The sequence below is a fragment of the Trametes versicolor genome (genome assembly GCF_000271585.1).
Source record: "Trametes versicolor FP-101664 SS1 unplaced genomic scaffold TRAVEscaffold_13, whole genome shotgun sequence".
NCBI classification, from domain to species: Eukaryota; Fungi; Basidiomycota; class Agaricomycetes; order Polyporales; family Polyporaceae; genus Trametes; species Trametes versicolor.
The window spans coordinates 403,022-421,843 of record NW_007360333.1 but is presented as its reverse complement, the minus strand read 5'-3'; the positions used below and the strand labels follow the sequence as shown (position 1 = coordinate 421,843).

General features: G+C 56.1%; 7 protein-coding genes across 7 annotated transcripts; 5 read left to right on the top strand and 2 right to left on the bottom strand.

Annotated features, from left to right (window-relative positions):
- Positions 1 to 734: 734 nt before the first annotated feature.
- Positions 735 to 2,016, top strand: TRAVEDRAFT_53039 (short-chain dehydrogenase/reductase SDR; the record flags this gene model as incomplete). The annotated part of the gene is made up of 9 exons (XM_008045993.1): positions 735 to 780; positions 852 to 870; positions 932 to 1,031; positions 1,099 to 1,509; positions 1,568 to 1,576; positions 1,650 to 1,665; positions 1,725 to 1,825; positions 1,876 to 1,930; positions 1,991 to 2,016. The coding sequence occupies 9 exons, from the start codon at positions 735 to 737 to the stop codon at positions 2,014 to 2,016; spliced, it is 783 nt and encodes a 260-aa protein (XP_008044184.1).
- A 1,413-nt stretch (positions 2,017 to 3,429) lies between these two features.
- On the top strand, positions 3,430 to 4,758 carry TRAVEDRAFT_61044 (short-chain dehydrogenase/reductase SDR; the record flags this gene model as incomplete). Its single annotated transcript, XM_008045992.1, has 7 exons — positions 3,430 to 3,482; positions 3,660 to 4,170; positions 4,229 to 4,237; positions 4,299 to 4,314; positions 4,376 to 4,479; positions 4,532 to 4,586; positions 4,644 to 4,758. The coding sequence occupies 7 exons, from the start codon at positions 3,430 to 3,432 to the stop codon at positions 4,667 to 4,669; spliced, it is 774 nt and encodes a 257-aa protein (XP_008044183.1). The 3' UTR covers positions 4,670 to 4,758.
- Positions 4,759 to 6,053: 1,295 nt separating this feature from the next.
- TRAVEDRAFT_53037 (uncharacterized protein) lies at positions 6,054 to 6,953 on the top strand (the record flags this gene model as incomplete). Its single annotated transcript, XM_008045991.1, has 5 exons — positions 6,054 to 6,099; positions 6,152 to 6,243; positions 6,306 to 6,344; positions 6,405 to 6,540; positions 6,601 to 6,953. The coding sequence occupies 5 exons, from the start codon at positions 6,054 to 6,056 to the stop codon at positions 6,951 to 6,953; spliced, it is 666 nt and encodes a 221-aa protein (XP_008044182.1).
- Positions 6,954 to 7,265: 312 nt separating this feature from the next.
- TRAVEDRAFT_74969 (uncharacterized protein) lies at positions 7,266 to 9,147 on the bottom strand (the record flags this gene model as incomplete). Its single annotated transcript, XM_008045990.1, has 2 exons — positions 9,080 to 9,147; positions 7,266 to 9,020 (listed from the first exon to the last, which is right to left on the bottom strand). The coding sequence occupies exon 2, from the start codon at positions 8,967 to 8,969 to the stop codon at positions 7,266 to 7,268; it is 1,704 nt and encodes a 567-aa protein (XP_008044181.1). The 5' UTR covers positions 8,970 to 9,020; positions 9,080 to 9,147.
- A 511-nt stretch (positions 9,148 to 9,658) lies between these two features.
- Positions 9,659 to 11,552, bottom strand: TRAVEDRAFT_24074 (uncharacterized protein; the record flags this gene model as incomplete). Its single annotated transcript, XM_008045781.1, has 2 exons — positions 9,659 to 9,711; positions 9,839 to 11,552. 2 exons carry the CDS (start codon positions 11,550 to 11,552, stop codon positions 9,659 to 9,661), a joined length of 1,767 nt encoding a protein of 588 aa, XP_008043972.1.
- A 1,003-nt stretch (positions 11,553 to 12,555) lies between these two features.
- Positions 12,556 to 14,196, top strand: TRAVEDRAFT_53034 (uncharacterized protein; the record flags this gene model as incomplete). Its single annotated transcript, XM_008045989.1, has 1 exon — positions 12,556 to 14,196. The coding sequence occupies one exon, from the start codon at positions 12,556 to 12,558 to the stop codon at positions 14,194 to 14,196; it is 1,641 nt and encodes a 546-aa protein (XP_008044180.1).
- Positions 14,197 to 15,037: 841 nt separating this feature from the next.
- Positions 15,038 to 16,642, top strand: TRAVEDRAFT_74968 (uncharacterized protein; the record flags this gene model as incomplete). Its single annotated transcript, XM_008045988.1, has 1 exon — positions 15,038 to 16,642. The coding sequence occupies one exon, from the start codon at positions 15,038 to 15,040 to the stop codon at positions 16,640 to 16,642; it is 1,605 nt and encodes a 534-aa protein (XP_008044179.1).
- Positions 16,643 to 18,822: the final 2,180 nt, after the last annotated feature.

Genomic DNA, 18,822 nt, shown 5'->3' with positions numbered 1-18,822 from the left:
TCCATCGAGTCTTCGTGGTTCGCGAAGGTATACAGTCGATTTTTCGTGCTCAACAGACCTCAGCTAGCAGAAAGCGGCCTTTCCAGCCATCTGGGCCGTCGAGAAGCCGAACATCGCGACCCTTCAGTGTTAAAACATTGATGTTTCATTCTTTCTAGTCTGTGTGCGCCTCAAGCTAGCGGATGTGTACGGCGAGCTCTCGCAACATAGCTGTTGAATTTCTCTGGACAGACAAACGTGATGACCACCGAGTAAGTTCTGGGTATGTCTGTCATCCTATGGGCGCCTACAGCTTCCGTTTTGAGCGACATGTTGAAAACATATGCGAAAAATTGCCCGATATGGGAGGATGGGGGGAGGGGGGTCCCGGAAATGGGCTTATGTCGATAGACCGACCCCGGTAAGTAAGTCGATTCCTGCACCCCTCTTGCCCGGACTCGTACGCGCCTCCTTCCACCGGTCGGCATTTGCTGCTGCACCTCTCAAGGATTGGATCTTACAAACCTCAGGCTTTTCAGCCAGGAGATGTCGGGTGCATTTGGCCACGGAAGACCTTAGCGTGCCAAGGTTGCATCTTCGCGCGCTTTATCAAGCTATATAACGTCGTCGAGTTGTTCGACACCAGGAGACGCATCCGAACGTGTCTGTGTAAATCCGTCAGTGGTGCACAGGCAAATCCGACGTTTCATTTTGACTAACCTTGCGCCGTTGCACAGTGCAAGCCACCAACAAACATGTCTCGTCCTATCATCGTTGTCGCGGGTGTGGGAAACGGTTCAGGTATGCTGCGGACGTAGCCGCACCGGACAGGTCTCGAGCAGTCACTAATGTATTGCCCCTGCTTCCTGTAGGCACTGGTGGTGCAACTGCGTACGTGCATCTGCCATCAGAGTTTCGTTGTGCTAAATCAATAGCACTCACCGTTTTCTAGGCGAGTGTTCTCCAAAGCTGGGTACCGTGTCGCGCTCATTTCCCGCGCCGGATCTGGGCTCCAAAAGACGACGAATGAGATCAAGCAGGCCGGCGGCGAGGTAAGCTCCCCGTTACCCTGCGAGCTTTGGTGGAGAAACCATCTGACCGCGGGCAACTTCTCCACAGGCTGTCGCGTTCCCTATTGAGTCGTACAGCTACCAGTCCCTGACAAACGTCTTCGACACCATCCGCACGCATAGCTGGAAAGACACATCCGGCACAGCGCCCGAGATCCGCGCCGCGCTCTGGAACGGGGGCGTAGGGGTATGGAAGCGGTTCTTCGAAGTCACCGAGAGGGACCTACAGCTCACCGCGGAGACGAACGTCCATGGCGCGTTCGCTTTCGCGCGCCAGGTCATCCTCGCGTTCAGGCAGAACGAAGTGGATGAACTGGGCAAGCGTGGCACACTGCTCTTCACCGGCGCGACGGCGAGCCTGCGCGGGAATGTGCCGACGAGCGCGTTCTCGGCAGGCAAGTTCGCGCTCCGGGCGCTCAGCCAGAGCCTCAACAAGGAGTTTGGGCCGGAGAACATCCATGTGAGCCGCTTATTGCGCATTGCGCTGTGCTCGATGCTGACGCTGAACCACCTCGCAGGTTGCTCACGTACGTAGTCTCGAGCCGTCTCGTTCAAGATGTATTGCTGATGGACTCGCGCGCCTGCGTGTGCACCCATTAGGCCATAATTGACGGAAGTGAGCTACAATTTGCGTGTTCTGGGAGAGGAGCGGTGCTCACCATTGACCGATCCTAGACATCTTAACGGATGAGTCGCTCACGTTCGTCGACGAGACCAGCAAGGAGATCTTCAAGGGGAACGCAAATCTACGCCTCGATCCCGAGAGCATTGGAAAGGTATGTGTGGTATCCTGTGTGCAATATGGTTACTTTGACAGTGTCTGCAGAGCTACCTTTACCTTGCGAAGCAGGACAGATCAGCGTGGACCTGGGAGCTCGACCGTGAGTAATGTTAATACAATGCTGCCAAGTACTGCAACTGACAGAACACGCCCCCTATAGTCCGCCCCGCGCACGAAAAGTGGTGAAGATGAGCTGTGTTTTCCGTCGTGCTTTGGATGAGTACGCAAATCGCTGGGCGGCGATTGCAATTTGTTCCGTGCGTAATATATACGAAGCGCCTAAGGTTTGGGGCGTGCTGGGTCGGCTCAAGGTCGAATTGTCTTGCCCACCCACCCACTTGCGTGAATCGAAAGTCACTCATCGTCGTCCAGAAGTCTTCTCGGGTTACATACCATGCAATAGGCCTCCTTATGTTTCTTGGATTGTCGAGCTGCCAACGACCTTGCCTCTGTCGTGCCGCAAGCTACTTTTTGGAAGCGCCTGTGTCCAATTCGCAACCATTGAGGTTCATGATGTCGTGGAGGAGGAGGAGAGTATGTATCCGGACTCGGAAAGGCAAGTTGCAACTCGAAAGAAAGATTCACGCGGATCGACGCCAAGCGTTCGGAACTCGGGCCGTTGCCCGCATCAGCGCTAACTTGCGTCGAACCGTCGACTCAACGTCCTGCACTTCGGCCTTCAAAGCTTCATCCTCTACCACCACCAGCTTCTGTTCATGCGTGCGTATAACAGTACAAAGAGACATATCTGCCAAGAGGCCGGCTTCCAGTCATGCGTATACTGTGCGAGTCGAAAATAGCGGGAATATGCTTTTGACGGTACTGCTATGGAGGTCAGTCGGCCCTATCAGTCTCAAGCCTATAAAGCTACATTCAACGTCAATTGACCGCCCCGCGTGCAGCGTTGCAGACAAAAACATTCAGAGTCCTTACCGCCGCAATATCATACCTACGGAGATGTACTGTCTACCCAGCGTTGAATTGGTTGATATCTCTCCCGCTCTACTGCCAGTTGTGGATCGCAGGTCAGACAAGACTAATTCGTCGTGCCTCGTGTAGACACCACCCACAAGGTATTACACCAGCGTGACCTATAGAAAGCTGAATTTATATCTAGCCATGGAAGGCCCTACGTTGCTCCTCGGCAGTCGCAGTTGGATGACGCTCCCGGTCCCGGGACTTCTGGTAAGTAGACGCCTTCTCACAATACCCGACGGCCGGCCTTTGGCCTAAAAGCTTGTCGCTCTCGAGTCTATGAATGTCTGTAGCATTCGTCGATTCCAATGGCGCGAGTCTTGCCAACTCCTGCTTCCTTTAATCCCGTGGGACAGAGCTGACAAAGCCCGGGCTCCTCAGAGTCCAGATGACGAATCTCTTGGTCACGATAGCCCGAGCTCTATATTACGCACCCTAGCGCAAACTTGCGTCTTCGCGCGCTGCACGAATCTATAAAACATCGGCGTGCTAGGTTCACATAGTAGAAGACCGCTTCACGACCTTCAACTGTGAGTAGTGAACAAGGTCGTTCGGCGAACGGCTCCGGCTGACCCGTAGCCCCTATATTGCAGATCAACACCTATTATCCTAAACAACACCATCATGTCCTCTCGTCCTATCATCGTTATCGCTGGTGTCGGGAACGGTTCAGGTACGTCACCGGCAGAGGTTGCAAGGCCCGCCCTCATTGCAGCACTTTGAGCCATATCACTGATTCATTAATCTTGTCTCTCATATAGGCACCGGGGGTGGAACGGCGTACGTGCATCCCTCATGGGACTTTAATTGCATTCCCCGCATTAGCTTGGCGCTTACCTCCCCTCTCTGCCCAGCCGTGTGTTTTCAAAGGCCGGATATCGCGTAGCGCTCATCGCCCGCGGCCCGGACAGGCTCCAGAAGGCCACCGACTCCGTCAACCAGGCCGGCGGCGAGGCCGTCGCGTTCCCCGTCGAGTCGTACAGCTACAAGGCGATCACGGACGTCTTCGCCACCATCCGTGCACACCAGTGGAAGGATGCGTCCGGGGCCCCGCCGGAGATCCGGGCCGCACTCTGGAACGCGGGCGCGGGTGTGTGGAAGCCCTTCCTCCAGGTGACCGAGGAGGATCTCGCGGCGACGGTGGAGACGAACATCACTGGAGCGTTTGCGTTTGCGCACCAGGTTATCGAGGCGTTCAAGAAGAACGAGGTCGATGAGCTCGGGAAGCGCGGCACACTCATCTTCACGGGTGCGACGGCAAGCATCCGTGGAAATGTAACGACCAGCGGGTTCGCCACGGGCAAGTTCGCCCTTCGTGCGCTCAGCCAGAGCCTGAACAAGGAATTTGGGAAAGAGAACATCCATGTGCGTGTTTTGTTCTGCGATTTGCCTTTGCTGGAGGCTGACGCTGGATAATTGTCAGGTCGCGCACGTACGTACTTCGCGCGGTTGATCTATGTTGTTTTACTGATAGGCCGATGCTCATCTAATAGTCCATCATCGACGGAGGCGAGTCAGCTCCTATCTGTCGCGCGACAGTAGGGCCGTACTGACCATCTGCCAACCGCAGGGATCCTGACTGACCTGTCGCTCTCGCGCCGCACCGACCCCGCGGCCCACAAGGCATACAAGGAGGACGCGAACACCCGCCTCGACCCTGAGAGCATCGGCAAGGTATGCGTCGCATCGCGCGAGCAGGACGGAATTGAGCTGACGGTCACTACAGAGCTACCTCTACCTCGCCAACCAGGACAGGTCGGCGTGGACGTGGGAGCTCGATCGTAAGTAGCGTTGATCCGCCCGTTGCTTCGTTCCGCCACTGACAGTTCATTCGATAGTCCGCCCCGCCCACGAGAAGTGGTGAAGACGGAAATGACGATAACGTTGCGTGTACCAGTACTTAGGACGACATGCTGTGTCGGTGTATGAGTGAATGTATCGGATATCTGGGCCCTGCACTGCTATCTGGGCGATATCGAGGACGCAGTGCGACGTCGCGCACCGGATCGGCCTGCCCCTCCTCGGGGCGGCCGCCGGCAACTTGCTTCCCGAGGCTTCGGGACCGACGATTTGATTGCGCTCATGTTCTCCGCCAGGGTACGTAGGCGACAAGCAGAACGAACCTTGGTTGATTCGAGTTGTAGTCGTCCCTGAATATTGGTCTATAGCGCGATGTTTTAATCGACGGGCCCGTATCGAGAACATAGGCTTAGCCATGGGTAACGGACACCTCAAAGAAGGCGCGCTACGTTCGACGCGGTGTGGTGGCAGATCCGCCTACCACGGGCTATGTTGCAATCCGCTGAATGATCGAGGTACCTTCAGACTACATCAGCAGTCGATCTGTGCGTCTTTTGCCCGGCGGCCTTCGAAGTACGCAGCCTCGTGGATGCCCCAGCTGCCACCGCCGCGCGAGGCAAGTACATGAATCGCCTTGGAAAAATTGCATTCGAGCGAACGTGTAAGGGGCTTTGTGCGTCGGTGTAATTACGGGCCAATGCCAAGTACTGTGAATCCAACCCCCGATCTGTCATTTTGTTGTGTTCTCGATTGGGCCTATTCCGAGTCCGAGTCGGTGTATGACCTCGCTGCCGTCCGCGTAGGTGTGTATCGCGGACCGGGGCAATTTAATCAAGCTGATAGTCGTTTTATAGTGATTCCAGAACGACAAGCACAACATTTAACATGAAAAGTATGCCGGAGAGGCCGGTCACTCTGGGCGGATGAGTCAACCCAGCCCGGCGGCGCCCACAAACTGTCAGTGGTTAGCCGACGTCCGATCATACATCCTCGGTGGGGGAGGCGCAAGGCTTGGCGGCCGCCTGCCTCGTTGGTCCTGTCATGAGAGCACCGAGGCAAGTTCTGCCGCACCGGTTATGTCAGGGAACGCCTCCGCCCGCATGCCTCGAGCCCCCACTGGCGAATCATGGCAAAGACGCACCGCCGCGACATGGCACGCCTGGGCGGCAGCGTTCCACAAATCTTTCCTTTTTGGGCGGGGATTGCACGTCGCGATGCGTGTTCCCGTCGAGCGCGGTGTTCGTGCCTGATCGAAGACGGTGACCACTGTCTTTGTCTGTCTGAGGCAGCCTGTGCCTGCCAGTGCCCGCCCTCCTTCATCGACATCACCGTCCCGCCCAGTGTCGTCGGGTATAAAGACAGATGGGGGCGCGGTGGGAAGGGCCAGGATTCGAGCTCTTGTTCAATCTCCTTCTGCCCCTTCACGCCCGCTTCGTTCCAGCTTCACCATGTTCGGCCTCGCTGTTCTCTCTGTCGCCCTCGTCGCGGGTCAAGGTACGCGGATATTGCGGGCGATGATAGGCCTGGGTACTCACACATAGCTCAGTGGCTGCGTCTGCTATCAGCACTCGCTCTCCCCTCGCCGGCCTTCTCAGGATCCGGCAGGCGTCCTTCGACCCGTCTGAGGTCCCCGCGGCGGTACGCTCCTCACCGTCATTAACATTGTTGCGCGGTGATCTGACAATTCGATCCGTCTTTAGTGCCAGTCCTCCTGCTCCACCATCAGCACCGCGTTGACGGTACGTACTCACCTACTTCCTCCAGGTGGTCATATACTGATGATTTCCTTTCATCCACAGAGCACGACGTGCAGTCAAGACATCGACTGCCTCTGCAGTAGCGCCACAAGCACAGGGCTCTTCGACTGCCTCCAATGCGCACTCAACCTCCAACCGGACCAGGACGTGCTCGAGCAGGCGCAGGAGAGCTACGATGGTGCGTTATCAGAACCCTTCACATATCATGACAGGCACTCACACAACTGCTGGGATGTAGAGTACGCCGCGGCGTGCGCGAGCGGCGACGTGCCCGTAGCGTCCCAGACGCTCTCGCTCCCCAGCGGCTCATCCGCGTCCGCAACGCGCGTTTCGGGTTCCGCGACGGCAACCGCCGCGGGCTCGCGCACTTCCACTGCTGCCGGGAGGACCTCGACCGCTGCGGACCCGACGGAGACGTCGACCAGTGGAGACGACGATGGTGATGACGACAGCGGTGACGACTCTGACAGCGACGACGATAGCAACAGCAGCAGCACCGGCGCGCAGCGCAACGGTGCCCGTGTCGGTGTTGCGGTGTCGTCTGTCGGGCTCGCGGGCGTGGCGGCGATGATGGCGTTCTTCGCGTTGTGAGCGGTGGAGGGCGCGAGCTCGAAGTCGTCGCGGACTATCGGGATACCCTACTCCGGTCGCGTTTCTGCACGGGACGAATGATCTGGCCTGAGTAACATATAGTTGCACTGACTCATGACATAATATTACGACATTCGGTGTGAACTGCAGACGTGCGGCTGTGTTTTCCCGACCTGTGGATGCAAATTAGCGGCGTTTCTTTGGTGAAGCATAAGGCAAGCGCACCTTGGACCCGTTTAAGAACACCTGTGATACGGCGGAGAAAACGAGCCACAACGCGGAACACAGGGAGAGCCGCGGTCAAAAAGACAACTACGAGTCTCCGGGGTATGATATGTCTGGGCAAAGCTGCCGAAGCTCGCCATAGAAGGCGTGCAACTCTTCCCTGAAGTCATTCCACCGGTGATCAGAGTCGAAGAACAGTTCCACCCTCTTCATCGGCGCAAGTTTGAAGTATGCACGGCGATACAAGACCGCGACCAGAAGTTCTATGTCTCCGGGCTCAAAGCGAGGATACTCCAACTCCAGCGTAGATAGCTTCGAGCACGGGGGACGCTGGACTGCATCGTCGTCGTCAAGGTCATCGTCTTCGGAAGCTTCGTCACTGCCGTCTGTCTCGCTACCTCCGTTGGGTTTGTCGTTGCCCTCTTCCTCGTCGCTTATGTCCTTGAGCATTCCAGGTATCGAGGCATGCTTGAGGGCGCGGAACAGCGGGATGACAGATGCACTGCCCAACACTTCGAGGTACCGCACCTTCGGGAACGCCTCCAAGAACTCCACCCACTGCGCGCTCACGACGTCGTCGGAGTGCCCGTGAATGGAGATGTTGATGAGGGGTAAGCCACTGAAAAGCCTGCGGAACTCCCGCATCCCCTCCAAGAAGTAGGGCTCCCATGTTTCCTGCGCGGCCGACCGGAGCTCCAGACGCAGCTCTGACCCTGCCTCGGACCAGACCCGGAATTTGGCCAACTCCGCCCAGATGCGAATCTCCCCGGATCGCGGAGCTTTCGCAGGGAAGAAATGATCCACGAGCCCACCGCAAGGGATGAGGGAGTGGAACTGGCCAGGCGTGCGTTCTATGTCTAGGCCAGCGGGCAGGTGGCCGATGACGTTGACGGAAACGTTGCCTTTGAATCGGAAGCAGGTCAGAAGCCACTTCGTGACTGTTGAGTGGTCTTCGAGTACGAGTGTGCGCAGTTGGGGGAGAAGAACGATACGGTGATCGTCCTGCATGGCAGCATTGATAGCATCTGGCGCGAGCACAGCGGAGACGAACATGTCCAGGAGTCGGAGGATTTGGAGGGTATGGCAGGACTGCAAGGTGTTGAGGAACTGGTCGCACGACTGCATTGTTTCTGTCGGGGCGCAGCAGCGCAGGTCCAAGCTCGTGAGCTTTGACAGGAGAGTCGGGTGCCAAGGGACGTAGACTGACGCAACGTGGAGATTCCGTAGGGCTGGGAAAAGGTCGTCCGATAAGTTCAGCTTGGTATATTCGAGCTGATCGTCGTAATTCTGGTCATCAACGGAGAGTAGGAGGTGACTGAGAGTAGGCAGCGCCGTACGAAGTAGCGGCATGAACGGCGTGAGATCCGGAAGGACCCGTCCATAGCTCGCGTGATCTTGATTGAGAGGGGGGAGCATTAACTTGCGCAGACGATGTGCATGAGGCATGATCATTGGCACCGCGTTCCGGGCCGTTGGCAGGTCTTGGAAGAAGAGCTCCATAGGGGCATTGCGCGACCGGGTGAGCGCAAGCTCGAGCCAGCGAAGGTTCTTGTGCACGTCGACTGTCTGCCACAGAGAAGGAGTGGCAAGCGCGAGTTCTCGCCAGAAGCGGCAGACGAGCATGAGAGGGATCCATAGAGTTCCGTGTCCCCATATGTAGTGGCTTCCACTGTCGTCTGGCGGGCGCGCCCACCACCGTGCATGCTTACCCCTCTCCGGGTCTTGAGGGAACATGACTTCTCCGTATAGTCCAAAGATATGCACAAGGATCTCGTTTGGTAGCTTCTGCATTGATCCAGTAACGAGAGGAGGTGTTTTTCATGCACGATTGATAGCTGCGGACTGCACCTATGTTTTTGAGACAGGTGAACACAACCTGTATGTCGTACTGAGTGGCGCACCTGCTGACTGCGATGCTTCGTTTTCCGAGCCGTCGTGTTATCTTGAAGGCGAACAGTCCTGTGGGAAACTTGAAATTGAAACGCTTCTACGCAACCTCTGTAAATAAACAAAGAGACATACTGTTCTCCCTAGGTGGTAGTCGCGAGGAGAGGATGAAAGAATCTCTGTAGTGCATTTTCGTGCATAAGCGCCAACGCCTCTTCTCCGGTAACGGCCGTGCCTGTCTCTTTCATCTCAGCGAGCCTCAAACGGCGATCCTCTCGCTCTCAATCTAGTCAAGGAGGAAGATATGTGGAGTTCTCGAATATCGCAGTGGAACTGGGGTGTTCAGGTGGCTTCGCAATAGCAACGACAGGCAAAATAGCCAGCGGGCGGCTGAACTCCGCACCTAAGCCACACCTCGCCACATTCGCCACGGCAACGGTGCATCCGTCGCGAGATCTTTACTACGCAGTACGTCTCCGGTTACTTCTTGATACATGGGCGCGCGATATAGTCTCGTGTTGCATAAATCGAACCTCTGCAGATATGCGTCGTAGATGGAAGTCAGCTTGAGCGTACGCACTGCCAGTGTTCATTCAGACCAGTCTTGGATTGATGACGGAGGTATCGCCGTAGATAAACACACAGGCTGTCAACACAATGCTAAACAGGCGAAACAAAAACAAAACACAACGAAGAGCGGACGACGAAACGCAACAGATGACAGGATGAGGTACATGCGTTTCAACGGGCCGCTCTCGTCATCGTGACCGAACCTCCGGGAATCAACGCGCACAACTCCGCATAGAACGGCGCCTTGAAAGTCTCGAAGTCGTCCTCCAGGCCAAGCCCTTCGTAGCTCAGCTCGAGATGAAGCTCCTCCAGGACTGAACCGTGTTCCGCGCGAAATTTGAGGGAGCGCCCGATAGAGTCCAGCGAGTCTCCGACCCATCCCACCCCGACGAGGGAGAGCGACCTGAGCCGTGGGCAGAGCAGCTTCCCTTCGGAGATCACCATTACGTCGGCGAGCGCGTCGAAGAGTTCCCGCAATTCGTGGCCGCCTTCGAAGTAGCCAAGTTCGGTACCTTCGATCCGGAGGACTTCGAGATTAGTGAACTGCATCAGGAAGTCGACGTGGTCCGAAAGCTGGAAGTAGCTTGTTCCACCGACGATCTCGAGCTCGCCTATATCGCAGTTTCCGAAGACCTTGACGAGTCCCTCCACAGCATCGGGTAGCAGCATCGGCCAGTCCATCCAGTCCTTGAAGTCTGTGTCGAAGTCCAGCACGAAGTACGTCTCTTCGTCCATCCCAACGATTCGCATCAGACCAGCGACGACTTCCACTTTCGCACGTCGTAGAATGCGCGACATAGGAAGACGCGACCGGTCCTTCGGTAGCAGTCGTGTTAGATCGAATCGTGACCTGTCTTCGCCCGGATCAAGGTCGTCCTGGTCGCGGATATCCAGCTCGGAGCCTATGTGGATACGAGCATCGTACGGGAGATGGAGGTCGCTGAGCAGCTGAGATACGAGAGAGGGTTCATCGCGGAAGCCGAAGTCCTTCAACTTGGGGAGAGCAACAGTACGTCGAGGCGCCCGAGAACGATCACTGCAGGCGGTCGACAAGAAGTTGTGCAGGCGCAGTTCTTCCAGATCTGGACATGCTTCGCATACGTCCAGGAAGGCGTCGAAGGAGATCTGAGGACCTGCGTGAGAGCAATGGGATAGCTCTAGTCGACGCATCCTTGAAACCAGACCAACGTCCCAAGAGATAGCCATCGCAGACAGTCGCAAGGTTGAAAGCATCGGGAAGCGCTCCAGCGGAAACTCCAACATCGGCGGGATGGAAGAACACGTCTGAGGGTTGCAAGGTTCACGAAGTACAGTAAGCCCCTCGAGCCTCGGCCAAGATTCAAGCAGTAGAAGGAAGACAGGGCGAAGGAGTCCACAACAAAGGCGCGGTAGAAGAAGTTTGCTGAGACGGCTCGCTATTGGCGCGAGCGCAGGGACTATGAAGCGGGTAGCTCTCGGATAGTGGATAGCGAGATCAAATGTCGTTTTTCCCGAGTGCTTGAGAGCGAAAATGAAGTGGTTCGGGTTGCGGTAGATGTCGATCGCGCGCCAGAGACGTGCGTTGGACAGGATGATCGCGTACCAGTGGCGACAAACAAGCATAAGCGGAAGCCAACATGGAGCGCCAATGGGATATGGATTCGGTGTCTGGACAGGGGGAAGGCCAGGCTCAGAGGCAGGCTGCCGTCTCGGGTTTGCGAGCGATATGATCTCAAGGAGAATCTCGTTAGGCAGCTTGTTGATGGGCGCAGTCGCATTCCAGAGAGCCTGGAGCGCGAAGTATCTGGGACGCATCGATAGAATACGAGTAGCGATGTCCCCACGACTCGTGACGAGGATGTCTTGATCCAACGAGCTAGTGACACCAGGGTCGGGAAGACCATAGAGAGGGCCATAGAGAAGCTTCTTGTCTATCATATCGGCCGGAAAGCGCTACCCAGTGGCCGGTTCAGAGAGTTGTGGCTGCAACAGCGTCAGGGTAAGCATTCTCAGTCGATATTCGAGTAATCCATGCTTACTCGAAGAAGCGCAGGAAGGACTGGACGGTGGACAACGTGGAATAACCGACGAAGTTTAGACTGCATCCTTGCTGGCATCTCGTACGGCTTAGCTTGGTGAAGACATATTTACACACCTGTTCAACTTTGAGGTTATTTCGGAGATAGGGCCTGACCTAAGGCCTGAAGAGAGGGTAACGCGAAGGAGGGAGGAGCTGGTGGTTGTGGTTCAAGTTGCGCTGAATGTGAAGAAGCGCCGCTCTCACTCATGCGCTGCCGCTTTCGGTACTCGGCAGATTCCGACATCCCTACGCTTCCTCCCACATCATTTCGTCGAGGAATAACAACAGTTCCCAGTGCGGTAGGGACTATCTTACTCATTTCGAGCCTCGCATCCATGGGCTCGTAGATCTACTGTTAACTAATACTTACGGCCGGCAGGATCTCGTTTCAACTTGGGATTAACCAGATCAAAAGAGCGAATGCGGGTGATCGTCCAGGCCACGCCGAACGCTTCATCTTTGTTCGAACACATCATAGAACCCACGCTTGCAAATAGTTTTGGGTTTGATTTCTTTCTTGTAGCGAGGGAGCTACATAACGTTCCAGTGGCAGCGTTGACACTGTCGAACATAGCAGACTCAAAAAGGGCTGGCGACCGGAACGGCCCGCCACGATTCACAACAAAGCAAGGAACACGCCGAAGTCCGTTTTGGGGTCACAAAGGAAAGAGATCTGACTATAAGAGCCGTTGCGCTTTACTCGTAGGTGCTTCACCTTCAGAACGCTCCATCTATTTGGGTACCGCCACTCATGCACCCCCAAGTCTCTCATCGCTGACATGATATCGTTCATCAGATATTACGTCGTCGCTATACCGCAGAAGAATGGATCGGGAGCACACTTTGCAGGCCGCCAACGCCATGTCAGGCGCTCACTCTCCACCGCGTTATCCGCCTACCCGCACTCCGCCCTCTCCCTTTGACCGTCTGCCAAATGAGATTTTAATGGAAATCTTCAAGGCCTTCTGGGATCTGAGGCTGGAATGTTATCTTTGGCACGACAATCCCGGATCTCTAGCAGCCCTTCCCCTTTGTTCCGTGTCTCGACGCTGGCGCGAGGTCGCTCTTGCTGTTCCCTGGCTCTGGTCATACATTCAAGTCCAAACACCGGCCGATGTCGAGTGGATGAAGTTCGCAAGGACGCGCTCGCGACATCACCCAATCACCCTTTCGGTCGAGATTGCCAACGAGTACGATTTCGCCGCGGTGCTCCCAGCGCTCGAGGATTGTCGTGGGCTGATATGCGACCTGAGTATCAGCCTGTCCGATGATGACGGTGCTTGGGAAGATGCTATGGACGATGGTGTAAAGCTTGCGGATTTGACCATGGACTTTCTCAACGCCGGAATGCCTGCCTTGGTAGTTCTCGCCGTCAGCATACCCGACTGGCCAGAGCTGGAGTCCCCGGTAGCCTTGCTCACGCTGGACGCCTCTCAAGTCCCCCGTCTTCGCGAGCTCGAAGTCTGCAACCTCCAGCTGTCATGGATGCCCGATGTACTCGCTAGGCTGCGCAGGCTGTCCATGGGAACCGTTCGGGGCGACCAAGTTCTCCAGCCTTCCGAGTTCCTGGATGTTCTCGCGATTGCCCAGCAGCTCGAGGACGTGTCTATGGAGGACGGAATGCCCTTCGACGATTACGCAGAGGTGATCGCGCAGGATAGACCCGACGAGCCCATCACAATCCCAAACCTGCGCAAGCTCGACATCCATGACGAGGCCTGGTTCGTCTTGGCCCTTCTGCAGGGCGTACGCCTGCCTATCGGGATCGATGCGGATTTAGAGGTATACGTGCCCATGCAGTGGACCCGGGAGTCGCTATCAGAGAACAAAACCTCGGGCCTGCTGCCAATGTCTATTCCGGACGACCCCGCCAACGTGCATTTCCTGGAGACCACAACCTCCGCAGATATTGACGTCCCTCCAGGCGCGAGTGAGGAATATGCATACGTCTATTGCGACAGTGCGGACAAGGGACGCTTCCACATCACGCTCCGCTTCTTCGCCTACGAAGAGCCACCTTTCGTACGCGCCCAGTGCATCCTCGAGGACTTTAGGGTCCTCTTCCGCCGCGCGCCCCTGCGAGAGCTCTTCGTCACATGCAACCTCGGCCGTATCTCGCACGACCTGTGGGTCGAGGTGTTCCGCACCTTCCCCTCGCTCTGCGAGCTGCACTTCTCTGGAGAAGGTTACCCGGGGCAGTTGCTGGCTGCCCTCACCGCCCGCCCGACAGGGGGGACCGCGTCCGCGCAGGCCTCGCATCCTTTGCTTTTGCCGGATCTGATGACGTTCACCCTCAAGGATTTCCCGTGGCATCGTGATCTATTCGGGGCGATCGTGCGCACTTTCGAGGGGCGGGCGACATCAGGCGGCTCGAGGATGCGGGAGGTACGCGTGGAACTTTGCGGGAGAGAGGAGGACTCGCATTTGAACAGTATACTTCGTAGCGATCTTGCCGCGCTGAGAGAACACTGTGATGTAGTTGTGTATAAGGACGCGGAGTAGCTTTGTATGTATGCAACAAATCTGCCACTGGCATGAGTGTATTTCACACAGAATAGCAATATGATAGTAGTTCGGAAATGCCCTAAGCCGACACATATCATGTACGAGCGACCCACCAAGAGTAAGTCGGACGCAACAAGCGATCACCGCTGGCAAAACATCTTACCAACTGAATAAGTGTCGGCGAGTTTATTTTGGTGTACCAGTACTGTGCTAACTGAGAGGGTTGAGGATGAGCGAGCGGCGCAAAGGACTTGGAGCAGTGTTACTAACTTTGTGACTCGGCGCTTAAATACTGCTTTCGGAACTTGAAACTCCTCCCGCACCACGAGTGACGAGTCCTCGCCTGTCCTGGATGTCCTGCAGTACGTGTGCCAGCAACCCCAACCTAGTCCCTCCGTTTTGCCTTTCTCGCGCTCTCCCGCTCGCGTCCTCGCGGACACGACCCCCCGCGCGCCCAGCATCATAATCCAGAAAGGCTATTGACAGATCACTTTCACAAGTTTGCCCTCTTTCAAGACCTGCGCAAAGTACTGCGGGCTTGCGTCGACAAGCACCACTTTCTGGGCCAACTGAGATACAAATCAAACTGGTGGTTTGTCGCATTGTACGCCATTCAGGATTATTTTCGCATCACAAAGAAGTGAACCTTGACTATAAGAATCTGCGCTGTATGGGACTCGTATCCTTTCAGTTGCAGAACGCCCCACCCTGTATAGGTACGCTACTCATGCACCCAGAAACTTCTCGTCGCTGACATGATATCGTTTGTATCAGATCTACATATACCGCAATTCGGGAACAGCGGAGAACACGTGTCATTCAGGGTGCTGTTCAGGCTATGTCGGGCACTTCCCCTCTTCTACCTACCCGCACCGGTACCCCATTCGACCGTCTGCCGAACGAGATTTTGATGGAAATATTCAAGGACTTCTGGGATCTGAGGCTGGGAAGTCCTTGGTACAGTAAACCCGGATCTCTAGCAGCCCTTCCCCTTTGTTCCGTGTCTCGACGCTGGCGCGAGGTCGCCCTTGCTGTTCCCCAGCTCTGGTCATACATTCACGTCAAAACTCCGGCCGATATCGAGTGGATGAAGTTCGCAAGGACGCGCTCGCGACATCACCCCATCACCCTTTCGGTCGAGATTCCCGACGAAGATACGTTGGCCGCGGTGCTCCGAGCGCTCGAGGATTGCCGTGGGCTGATATGCAACCTGAGTATCAGTTTGGCCGATGATGAAGATGGTGCTTGGGAAGATGGTATAGAACTTGCGGAGCTGACTATGGGCTTTCTCAACGCCGGAATGCCTGCCCTGGTCACTCTCGCCGTCAGCATACCCGACTGGCCAGAGCTGGAACCCCCGGAAGCCTTGCTCATGCTGGACGCCTCCCAGGTCCCGCGTCTTCGCGAGCTCAAAGTCTATCGCCTCCAGCTGTCATGGATGCCCGATATATTTGCTAGGCTGCGTAAACTCTGCATGGGAAACTGTCGCGGCGACCGCAGTCTTCCGACATCCGAGTTCCTGGACGTTCTCGCGATTGCTCAGCAGCTCGAGGACGTGTCTATGGAGGACGGAATGCCCTTCCACAATCACGCGGCAGTCCCTGCGCTGGATAAACTCGACAGGCCCATCGCGATCTCAAACCTACGCAGGCTCGACATCCACGACGACGACGAGTTTATCTATGCCCTTCTGCAGTGCGTACGTCTGCCTATCGGGATCGATGTGGACTTCGAGGTGTACGTGACGGGGACGTGGGATGACAAACTCTCTGGGTTGTTGCCAATGTCCATTCCGGACGACCCCGCCAACGTGCATTTCCTCGGAACCACGACCTCCGCATCTATTTCTTTCCCCGTGGACGGCTATGGCAAGGACTATGCATATCTCTCTTGCGACAATGCGGACGCTGGACGCCTTGACATAACATTCGCATTCTTCGCTTACGAAGAGCCGCCTTTCATGCGCTCGCAGTGCATCTTGGAGGACTTCAGGGCCCTCTTCCGCCGGGCGCCCCTGCAACGGCTCTCCATCACATGCGACTTCATCCACATCCCATACGACCTATGGGTCGAGGTCTTCCGTACCTTTCCCTCTATCAGCGAGCTGCAATTCTCCGGAAAGGGCTTCCCAGGTCGGCTGCTGGCCGCTTTCAGCGCCACCCGCTGTGCAGCGGGGAGCGCGTCCGAGGCACTTCCCTCTCCTCCCAATTTGCCAAACCTGGAGACGTTCACCCTCACGCGCTTTCCGTGGCACCGCGATCTCTTTGGCGCAATCGTGCGCACTTTCGAGGGGCGGGCGGAGGCAGGCGTGTCGAGGATGCGGCAGGTGCACGTCGAACTTCGTGGGAGGCAGCAGAACTCGTATCTGAATAAGATACTTCGTGGCAATCTTGCCGCGCTGAGAAAACACTGTGATGTGGTTGTCTACAAGGACGCGAAGTAATTTACTCGGTCGAATCAGTGCCTAACTACGTGTGACGATCCTGTTCTGGGAAAAAGTATTACTATAAACCTCTAAGCCTGAGTCTGGTGTCAACGGCCTGAGACATTCTACTGCAACGAGAAGTCAGATTGTCGGCCTGAAAGTAGCGTGTAACGTGGCATAATATCCACAACATGACAGAACATAAAAGAGCACCAACGATACACAATTAAAGGCCGAAGGTCATGATCATAATGAGCTATATGTATCTGCACGACGTGTCAGTATCTATGCAACGGAGAGTGTGTACGGGACTCTCACCTAAGACTATCTGGCGTGTCCCTCCATTCTGCAGGTAGATTGTAGTCGGACCATGGGCGAATGCAGTCTCACTAAACCACTCTCGTCATCGTAACAATACCGCCAGGGACAAGCTCGCATAGCTCCGCGTAGAGCGGCGCCTTGAAGGCCTGGAAAGCTTCGTCCGAGTCCACGCCGGGAAAGAACAGTTCAAGAGAGAGCTCCTCTAGCACTGAACCGTACCGTTGCCGGAGCCGCAGGGAGTGTCGGATCATCTCCATCGAGTCCCGTGCCCACCCTAGTCGAGACAGCGAGAGTGACTTGAGGTGAGGGCAGAAGACGAAGATGTCCACTTCAGAAGATACGTCGATGACATCCGTGAGTCCATGGAAGACGTGTCGGAGCTCGCCATCGTCGTCCTCTTCGCGACAACCTTCAATCCGGAGGCTGTCGATCATCAGGTTTCCGTCCAAGAGGTCGTGGTGCCACTGCCTCGTGAAATGACGAGTAGCACCGACGATCTCCAATCGTCGCGGCTTGCCTTCCGTGAAGATGTTCAGGAATCCTCTCACCGCGCAAGGCAGTAGAGGCGCCCAGTTCGTCCAGCCTGCCAGTTCGACGTTGAAGTCCAGGATGACATAAGCGTCGTCGAGGGTATAGACAAGCCGCATGACGCCATCGTTAACTTCCACTCTCGCGCTCTGCGGGAAGTGCATGACTGGGAGAAGAGCATGGTGGTCCTTCGGAAGAAGGCGAACGAAATCGAACTTTGCCGTGTCCGGATTGTTGAGTTCGTCTTCGTCGAGAATCTCCAGCTGCGACCCTACGTGTAGCCGAGCCTTAGGTGGGAAACGAAGGACGTTGAGCAGCAGCGGCACGAGCGGCACGTCATCGCGAAACCCAAAGTCCTTTAGCTTAGGGAGGTGCACAGTGCGAAGAGCGGTTGGAGAGCGGTCACTGCAAGCCGTAGACAGAAAGTTATGCAAGCGGAGCTCTTCCAGGTCTTGACAAGCCTCTAGAATGTCCAAGAAGCCATTGAGGGAAACCTTAGGCCCGCCATGAGCGCAGTCGGAGAGTTCCAGTCGGCGCAGCCTCGACACCAGACTCAGGTTCCAAGAGATCCCGACCCCAGAGAGCCGGAGCGTGGACAGGACGGGGAAGCGCTTCTTCGGGAGCTCGATCCAGGGAGTGGAGCGACAAGCCACAGGGGAAAGGAAGTCACGGAGGACCATGAGCTCTTGAAGCGCAGGGAACGGGCCTTCCAGGAGGACGAGAGCGAGACGGAGGTATGCGCACTTCAGACGGGGTAAAAGGAGCCGCCGGAGACGTCGGGTCATGCCAGCTAGAACAGGGACAACATAACGCACGACTTTGTGGTGGTGGATAGCGATGTCGAAGGTGGCTTTCCTGGTCTGCAAGAGCGCAAACCAGAAATGATGGAGGTTACGATGGGCATTGACTGCGCGCCAAAAACACGGGTTGGAGTATATGACCGCATGCCAGTGGTGACAGACGAGCATCAGCGGGAGCCAGCTTGAAGGACCGATAACCGACGGCTCCTTGGTCCGGACTGGGGGAAGAGCCGTGTCTGAGGGAGGGTCCGGGTTCGCGAGGGTGAGGATTTCGACGATGATCTCGTTCGGCAACTTGTTCACAGGGGCGATTGCAATCCAATGCCCTGGGCGATTAAGCTTCGGGAGGCTGTCTACAAAGTCGCTCTGGCCGAAGTCCAAAGGATCGTGATCGAGAGCGTATGCCGTACTAGGATCCGGAAGGCCATCCAGCCAAGCGTCAAGATGCTGTCTGTCCAACATAGGGATGAACGGGGATGGATTCGGGGTGCCGTTTTGGATTATATCACTTCATAGATGTAAGATGTCACCGTACCGATACTACAAGTG